The sequence below is a fragment of the Equus quagga genome, chromosome 17 (genome assembly GCF_021613505.1).
Source record: "Equus quagga isolate Etosha38 chromosome 17, UCLA_HA_Equagga_1.0, whole genome shotgun sequence".
NCBI lineage: Eukaryota > Metazoa > Chordata > Mammalia > Perissodactyla > Equidae > Equus > Equus quagga.
This window is the reverse complement of record NC_060283.1, coordinates 36564396-36574012: the sequence shown is the minus strand read 5'-3', so window position 1 is coordinate 36574012 and position 9617 is coordinate 36564396. Positions and strand designations below refer to the sequence as shown.

The window sequence follows — 9617 nt, the reverse complement described above, 5'->3', positions numbered from 1 at the left end:
GTGAAGACAGGTGTCCCTGTGAAGACATGTGTCCCAGTGAAGACATGTGTCCCTGTGAAGCAGCCTGGGGGCAGCCAGGGTCTGCCAGGCAGCATCCCAGACATGCCACCGGCTGCGTGGGCAGTGGCTCCTTTTCATGATCTCAGTCTGCCCTCTGCCTCATCCCTGAACCCCCAGGCACATTCACTACTCACCTTTTTACCTCCTTTCTTTCCCGTTTTTGCCGGCAATTCCTTTTCTCTGTTCACAGCTAGTTTTAAATTTTTTAGTTCTTGTCTCATCAACTCATCAACCTGGGTGAATACACAACACATCACTTTTAAGTGACTTTGCATGTCCCGTGTTTTCTTTGTGACGCTTAAAAACAGCTTAAATTCCGGGTAGATCATTAACGGGAAATTGTAAACACGTAAATGACTGTGATTAGTGACTTGTTATCAGCACAACGTGAAGGTGTGTTTACCTGCACCCTGATTTCTGACTCCAGTTCTTTCCGCTTCTCCTCTTTGATCAGCTCCGGGTCATAGTCCTGGGGAAAATTCCATGATTCATCTTTATTCTTCCACAGGTCTATACTCCAGAGGGATAAAGCAAAAGAAAATGGACATGTTCTTCAGCATGAAGGTTCATAAAAGCAGTTATTGCAATATAAAACACAAGCTTAATTTTCTATCTTTTTGCACGGAATAAAAGTTTGAATAAAGTAAGTAAGAGAGTGCTAAAATTCATATGTCCTTTTCTTCCACTTCCCAAATGGAAGCAATGGGCTTGTGTAATGTCTCCGAAGTAAAGAGGAAAACTGCTAATGTGAAAATAAATAAAAAAGTCTGATACAAACAGGATCCTTCTATATGATTATAACCATGTAAAGAGCAATATGTTAATTGTGGGATTATACAAGAATAGATGATTATTTTTGTAATATGTTTTCTATTACTTTTATTATTCAAATAATTCACTAAAATATGAAAGATTTTGTTGCTAGTTCAACTCCCCCTGTGGTTTTCCCTGGCCCCCTATTAAAAGACAACACTGAACACACAAGCAGCCAGGACTTTCCCGTAATTCAACAGCTGTATTTTTGAATTACGTCTTGGATGTTTTTGAAATCATACGTAGTTTACATTTCCCTCTTGCTTTATGCTGGCAGTCAGGAATATGGTTATAAAAATGTGACCCTAGAGAAAATAAGGATCATTTTGTAGCACTGGAATAAATGGAAATACAGTTCATTTCTCAGAAGAGGAATTCCAAATGTGCGCTGAGGTGCCGATCAACTGGATCCTGGCAGTGGGACCCGGGTGTCTCCTAGGGGAGATAAGACTTGTCAGTTTGGGAAGTGAGATCTCTTCCTGGAATCTGTGGACAGAATGGGATGGAAATTTGCTAGAACCAAATCTGCAAGCCTACGCACTCGGCCACTTCACTGGGAACTCATCCTTAGAGCAGTGATGCCCTTGAACTTAGGAAGGCAACTGAGGGCCATGCGGGCCAAGCAGAGGCTTCCCCACCACTGTTGGACAACAGCAATGACGTGGGACGAAAGGGGGTCATGTGGGGCCTGATGGCAGGTGATGGCATGAATGAACAGGATGGCGGCCTCTCAACCACAGCCTCCACTATGAACACGACACTCAGATCCGGCGACTTGCCAGGAGTGTCACACAGCCAACAGAGGAGGGAGGAAGTCAACTCAGAGAGGACATCACAGTCACAGACAGAAACATGTTTGGATGCTCCACAGAGCCAGAGGTGTCAACCATGAAGACCAAGAGTAGACAAGGTGCTGGAGAGTCATGTAGGCAAACGAGAAAGGAGGGTCGAATCTCTGAATAAATCACAGAGGACCAGGATTAGCAGAAGGGGTGAGAAATGAAAGGAGAAGGGACTAGACATGGCGTGATCCAGGAAAAGCTGCAGATCCTGGAGAGATGGAGAAAAATGGTGACAAGATTCTGAGGCACCACTCAGAACTGGAGAATGGACAGAGAGCCACCCCAAGGGCTCCAGCCATCGGATGCCTACCCAGGCAGCACAGCCCACAATTAGGGGTCTGGTGGAACCGCCATCTTAACACATACCTATTGGTCTCACCATCTTCGCTCTCCTTATGGACAATCTCTATCTCCCAAGGGGAGAGGAACGAGGAAGGGCAGCTGTGCTCTACAGACACCTGTGCACCCAAGGAGCTGACACATGTCAGCAGAGCGGAAGTGATGGATGACCAAGGGCTAGGGAGCATGTCCTTTGAGGGTGATCAGAGTCAGGACCCTGCAGGATAGGACAACCGTAGGAAGGAAGACGGGACGTGGAAACGCAGTTCCAGTTTTCCAAAAGTGTGAGTCGGGTCCACAAGTCACAGGCTGAAGACGCTGACGCTGCTCCCAGTGGTTGGCATGGAAATTTTGGGAGGTGGAAATGGTCACTGCAAGGTGTTGCCACACACAGGTCAGGCAGGCCCACCTCGCTTCCTGGACAGACCAGGGGACTGTTGGCTCAGCAGAAGCAGAGCCCGTCTGGATTCCAGGTCTAGAACAGACTCGCAGGCTCATGGCCTTACCACCAGTGAACCCAGGGGAGTGTGGCCTGGGCAGGGCCATGCCAGTCGCTGGCTGACCACGGTCTCTGCAGGAAGATACGAAGAAGAAGTCTACCGGTAATGCAAATGTATGGGGGAAGATCTTTTAAGACAATGATGCCAACAGGACCCAGAGTTCTTCTGGAGTGGCTAATGTGGACTTATAAGAAACAGACAAGAAATAAATCACAAAGGCGGTAAAATTTTCATAGAATTGATTCACCCACGTATCCCTCTCCAGCAGGGCAGCCATGTGACAGGTGGCCCAGCCACTGGGGCAGAGACGATGGAATGGGATGGTTGTGGAGAGGGTTTGGGGCGTGACTCCCGGATGCCTGTCTGAGGGCGACCGCCGAGGTGGGGACCGAAGTTCAAGGGGTGTCATCACCCAGATGCGGCAGGTGACCAGCCTGTGACTGAGGTGTGTAGACCAAGGGGGAGGAGCCCAGGAAAGGTTGATGGGGGCCACACGTGGCAGGAACAGGCACATAGGGAATGGCTGGAAAGCTGGGAGCTGAATTTTCATCATTTGAAACAGTCATTCGCACGAGTGAGAGCCAGTCAGAGAGGTCTCCCCTAGTTTTTATAGTCAGGGCGTGAAAAATACGCACTGTGTAAATTGTCCTTATCAGCCCACTATGTGAAAAAGGTCTCAAGTCATAAATATCTGAGAGTTTATCCTTTTCCCTGGACCCCCTGGATGGCGGATTTTGAGGTTAGCTTGTCGGGTGTGTGTACACTGAAGGCTCAGCTAGTTTACGGTTTTTTCCTTTGAAAGTCATGGCTCATTTTCAGTACTTTTTCTGAAATGGACATAGCCTAAACCGTGGAAAACTTTAAAATGTCAGACTATAATCTGATGTTTCTTTTCAGGTGTTTAAAATTGTACACGTCCCGCCTTGAAAATCCTATAAAGGTTTAAATGCGTTAAAATGTGCTGTTTGCTAATGATTCTTTTTTAACAGATTTCCCCCTTGTATGATGACTAAATCTTCAACAGCACACCCACCTGTTTCATCAGGATACGTTAAAGCAGAATAGCTTTGTTATTTAAAGGAAGCTGCTCTGATCTTTCCCTAGATTGACTAAAATTGGCAAGTGATGCGCTTAGAAATGAAAGGAACACGGAAAACACGACACGATTATTTATGCAAAAGCAGCGGCACCTCATCACACATTCTGCGCCTGCAGCCGTAACTATATTTTTCACATAACGCGGTGCAAGCGGCCTTTGCCAATTTCACCTCCCGATCGTTGAAACGGACTTCGTTTTCTGCTGAAACTTTGCTTTTCTCATGACACTTTCGTAGGGGGGCACTTCTCAATCCCTTCAGGAATTCCATGGGCATTTATAAATGCAGGAAGCTATTCAAGGGCCTCAAAGCCCCACAGCCACTTGCTCTCTCCTGCAGCCCAGAATGAGCTTTTATCCCGGAGACAGTGAAAAGCGGGGCCTGCGAGGTTTCACACATTGGGGTGGGGGGGTGGGGGCGGAGGAGAGGGGGCTTAATCTCGGTGATTAAAATGCTAATGTTTTATTTGAAAAGGAAAACCTTTGATTTCTAAGAAAAGAATTCTACCACGAAGACATTTAATTTCTTTCAGTTTCCAAAGACCCGGCAGGTGACAACTGCACAGCCTCCTACTAGGAAAATGACACTTCCCACTTCCTGCTCCCGAGCGGCCACTGTTTGCAGTTCTAGCCTTGATGGAAACAGATATGACACAAAAGGCCCTCTCCTGGCTGGGTCAGCAGATCACAGACTGGGCTTCCCACGGGCAACATTAGATTTCCCAAAGAGTAAGTTTCACTTTTATCAAAATAATCCACGCACATCGTTTTAAACGAAGTCAAGAGAGTATGAAAAGGATTATAATAAAAACTGGTCTAACTCTGCCTTCTGGGGACACTGCCCAATGACATTCAGTCCCGTGTTTGCTCATTCATTAAAAAATGCATTGGGGGGCTGGCCCCCTGGAGGAGTGGTTGAGTTCGCGCTCTCCACTGCGGCGGCCCAGGGTTTCGCTGGTTCGGATCCTGGGCGCAGACATGGCACCCCTCGCCAGGCCACGTTGAGGCGGCGTCCCACGTGCCACAACTAGAGTGACCCACAACTAAAACATACAACTACGTACTGGGGGGATTTAGGGAAGAAAAAGCAGAAAAAAAGATTGGCAACAGCTGTTAGCTCAGGCGCCAATCTTTAAGAAAAAAAAATGCATCGAGTAAATTCAGATTAACTCATAAATCTGATTTATTCATCTATTATTTAATTTGTAAAGAATTTATTCATAAGTCATTTAATTCATGGGCCAGGCACTGCTCTCAGAGCTGGCCGATGGCCGAAGGCCCTACCCTCATGGACCTGGTCCCACTGCAGGGAGGCAGCAAACACTCACACACAGACACACACACACACATGCACACACACACGCACACACAGGCACCCACACATATATCGAAGTCAGATGGAGGGCAGTAAAGTAGGGTCAGGGGTGGGGCACAGGGTGAGGTGGGGAGGCTGTTATCTCATGTGGGTCTCAGGGAAGGCCTGCAGGGACAAGTATTTCAGGCAAAGGGAGCAGAATGTATGAGGGCCTTGAGGCGAGAGTGTGGTTGGCTTGTGGGAGGAAGAGCACAGATCCCACTAGAGCAGAGTGTGAAGGCATCTAGCTTCACATGAGCCCTTAGCTGTTTCTCTCTTCTTCTCCCAATGTCTAAATAATATGCTTACTAATATGCTTGCTAAATAATATGCTACTTCTGGATATACCGGTTCTGGACATGAGCTCCTGACTTCCTGTTATGGTGCATGAGGATCCGGTTTGCTCTCATTTTTCTTTCTCCGTTATTTTCTCCATGTGGTTACATCAGACAAGAAGGGAGCCAGGCCTTCCAAACCCCGGGGGAATCTGTCACCCAAGCATGAGTGTAGGATGATAATGTAGATGCCCCTGGCTCCTAGAAAGCCCTCTGGGAGCCCCTCGCAGACATCCTGCAGGACGGGCTCCACCGAAGTGAGGGAGGAAGAGGAAAATGAGGGAGTGACTGTCAGGAGAAGTGAAGGCCCAAGGATGTCAACTGACAGCCTCCAAGAGGGAGGTCTTGGGGAGAAAATGAACCAGAAACGATCTGATGTGTTTGAAGGCGTGGAAAATTATCTGGAAGCTTGGTGACACACATGTAGAATACGAAACAAACGAGGGTGGTTGTAAAGACCAAAAGACAATGTCATGCAAAGTAGTGTCTTAACAAATGGCAGCTACTGTTGCAACCACACACCTGAGTCCTGGTGGCAGCCCACAGCCAGGCCCGTGACCCCACAGTGTGGGTTACTGTGATTCCTCACTGGGCGCACCGGATGTTGTTGCTGCCAGACTAATTTACACAAGCCACCCAACTTAGGCCACTGTCCCCACCCATCCACCACCACAGCGCCTGGTATATTGTGTTTTGATGGCATGTGCCATCTTTGTGTCTCCAGGCTAGCTCTGCACCTGGCACACTGGAGACAATCAAGGTTTGTTGAATGAATATGTAAGTGAATGGGCGTTTTGACAGTGATTGCTCTGTGCCACTGTTCATCGAAGAGTTGATGAATTCTCAAACTTGACTATCGGTACCTGCCCAAAGAGGGAGAGCTATGTTTACCTCTCCTGGTTGTTGTGAAGATTAAGTGAGATGGGCGTGGAACACGCAAAGCCGTGCGTGTCTTGAGCACCTAATAAATATTAATCACGCCTTTGACCTCCTTCCTCCCCAAATAAAGCAGTTGCTGAATCCTGCCGATGTCCTCCTTGCCCCTGGCTCCCACTGCAGTTCAGCCCCCCTTGCAGAGTGGGATTCCTGCCACTAGTGGTATGCGACAGAATTTTAGGTGGCACATGGACTTTCTTACTTTGTATAACTAGCATAGCAAACCTGTGACGACACTGAGATTGTCACTTAGGATGAGCTCAATTTATTGGTGTGAGTCTATTTAAAAAATATATATAAAGGAAAGAATAGTACCGGTGCTGTCCAGATAAGAGCAGAATTCGGGAGGAGGCCCACGCATGACTGATGTTTGAAAATATTCTAATTCACATCCTTATTGCATTTTTCAGGAATTTCCAAATAGCACTAATGACCAGGGTCATCTTGGCGGGCCATTCTGTGTTGGGATTTATCTGGAGGGTGGAGTGGAAGCAAAGGCATTGGAAAATCGTTCTAGCAAATTCTAATGGAATTATCTGAAAGACCGATTCATAAGCTCGCAGATCCAGCCAGATGATAGCTGTGCTAATTATAATAATGCTCAACAATGGACCAAAGCATCCCGCGTCGGTGTTTGGGCGCACGTGATAAAAACATGATGCTGTACACACGGTGTTGATTTTCTGAGCTTAAACAATCCAGGGGAGACCTTTCTCCCCTTTCATTGCCAGCAAGAGAATGTTCGTGGAAGTCTTAGGGGTTCAGAACAGAATGGAGGTTCAGACCATGTTCTCACCCTGTGATCTTGTCCTTTTACCAATTATATGCCTTTAAGGCACCCAAAGGAATCTTAAAACACAGATGGACAGAAGATCTTGGCTCTGAGCTGCAAGTCTGCAGCCTCTCATGATGGGGCACCTAGTTCTGCCCAACAGACGCTGAGTGCTAGGGCCAGGGGCCATGCAGGGTGGACAGAGCGACACCCCGGGGGCCACGCCCTTCCTCCTAAACCCACCTTTGTACACGTTATTTCCTTCCTCCATCGTAGGAAGAAAAACACTTGGTGACATCTTCCACCCTTCGTCTTCTTCCTGTTGAAGCAGAATAGTACTGTTGTTAATTACAGGCATAGCTTATCTGTCGAGACTGGACAGTAAAAAGTGCGTGTGTCGCTACTGCAGTGACCATGGTCAAGCACATGGACTCTTTCCTGGTTTATGGAGCGGAGGTCTAGCCCCTCGCCTGCCCCCCTGGGCAGTTTCCCTGCTGGCCAGTCTGAGCAGCAAGCGCTGCGTCCACCAAGCAGGGCTTGGATGGTGCTGGAGACTTAGTTCCCCCTGCAGGTTCACGGAGGAGTCCCGTGGGACACCGGCTTCCCATCCTGGTGGCCTCCCCTGTGGTACTCCACGCCCTGAGTTTGGTCCTGTCGTCTGACGTTCTGGCTCCTTCCAGGCTCTGAAAGCTGACTCCCAGCCGCAGTCCTGCCGCCTTCCTGCACCACGTTCCCAGCGTTAAGCTGCTTCCTGTCTGTCCTGCTCTGCCACCTGCCAGCTCTCGGCTGCTCTGCACACCTGGGCTGCTCTCCCCCTTCTTACCTGTCCCTTCTCAGGGCCATGAAGCCAGTCCTGAGCCCCAGCCTGGAGCTGGAGGTCATGCTTCCTTCCTGGAACCCGAATCCTGCCAGCCTCCCTGCCCTGGGCCCCCACTGCAGAGAGAGCCCAACCACGGCATCCTTGGTCCCTGCTGCCGCCTCTGCGCAGCCAGATCAGAGCCTGCAGGGACACCTGCCACTGCAGGGGGCAGCTCTGCCTTGACCCCCAGAGAAGCCCCCTCTGCCCTACACCGCCAGGGCCCAGCTGCTCCCAATCCAGAGCAGCCAGGCCTTGCAAAGCCTCACCTGTTGTTTCTGTGCAATCATGTTACACCGTACTAAGAGTCAGGTGCCTGATGACCAGCATCATGGTTATTGTCCCCCCACCAAGGGCAAAATGAGCGATGCTTGTCTACATCATGTCCATGAGCAGCTTTCCAAAGCACTCGAAACGCTCTCTGTACAGCTCAGAGGAGGAGAGGCAAGAAGATGACGAGTGTCTCTCCCCAGCTGCTTCCGGAGCAGCCCTTGACTCTGGACACAGGACGTCCCACATGCTGTGGGGGTCATGCAGCGCCCGTGCCCCCGATCCCTACGTATCTCTCCTTCTCCCCCACCCCAACGGCAGTCAGGAAGACGCACGAACGAGTGCTCACAAGGGTGCTAAGAACCACAAGGAGGAAGTCCAGGGGCAGGCAGGAGAGCCCCCGCTTCACGGGGTAGGGGGATCATGGGAGACCTGTCTGGAAGCACAGCTTATAAACCACGCGGGGGCTGCTGCAGCCACGGAGAGGGGCCCCTGGCCTTGCAGAAGCCAGGGGAGAACTTGGGCCCAGACATGCCCGGGGCCTCAAAGCCAGTGGAACAACTAACCCACCTTCCAGGAGCCACAGGAAACCAAGCTCCCTGTGAGGAGGCCCCACCCAGGGCACAACGCCCAGGGCTGGCACTGCCCACTCTTGGGACCAGGAGAGCTGGCGATCTGAGAAAAATCTGCTGGAGAAGCAAGAAAAAGACCCGTACTGGGCAAAGCCTGTCTTTGGAGGAAAGAGAGAATTCATGGACAGAAGGGAAGTTTAATTATTTTAGAGATATTATTGACATCTCTCACTCTCTCTCTCTTCAGGTGTCACGAAGGACTCATGGATCTTTACTATCTGTCAATGTGTTGCTCACCATTAAGGTCATTTTTGCCTTAGATGCTCAGATGGCCCTATATGTGGCTTCTGGGAGCCCCTTACATGGTGAGGCTGTGCCTTCATGGGTAGAGGAGGAAGAGGAGAGGGAGGAAGAGGAAGAAGGGGAGGAGAGGGAGGAGGAGGGAGAGCAGGAGCGGGAAGAGAGGAACAGGAGGAGGGAGAGGGGGGAGGAGGAGGAGGGGGAGGGGGGGGGAGGGGGAGGGGGGGGGAGGAGGGGGGGAGGAGGGGGGGGGAGGAGGCGGCGGGCTGGTGCTCCAGGGCAGGGGTGCATAACGAGGGGAAGTGCTTTCAGCAGAGGGAACAGTATACGTGAAGTCTGAGCTGGGAAGGCTGTTCGTTTGGACAATTGAAAGTTCAGTACAGCCGGGGTGTACCACACAGGGGTGAGCAGACAGACACGAGGCTGGGGAGAGAGAGAGTGAGGGAGGGAGAGAGGGAGGGAGGGAAAGAGACAGAGAGAGGGAGAGAGGGAGACAGAGAGAGGGAGCGAGAGGGAGGGAAACAGAGAGAGGAGGAGGGGAGGAGAGGGAGGAGGAGGAGGGGAGGAGGAGG

General features: G+C 50.2%; 1 protein-coding gene across 4 annotated transcripts in view; it reads right to left on the bottom strand.

Annotated features, from left to right (window-relative positions):
- Nucleotides 1-9617, bottom strand: part of IQCA1 (IQ motif containing with AAA domain 1) — a 157975-nt gene that overhangs the window by 56379 nt on the left and 91979 nt on the right. For all 4 annotated transcript variants that reach the window (XM_046644268.1, XM_046644267.1, XM_046644269.1 and 1 more), the window contains exons 9-11: nt 7291-7366; nt 464-570; nt 195-293 (exon numbers count right to left, since the gene is read on the bottom strand). In XM_046644268.1, coding sequence (XP_046500224.1) covers nt 195-293; nt 464-570; nt 7291-7366 — 282 coding nt within the window. The remainder of the gene's footprint in view (nt 1-194; nt 294-463; nt 571-7290; nt 7367-9617) is intronic.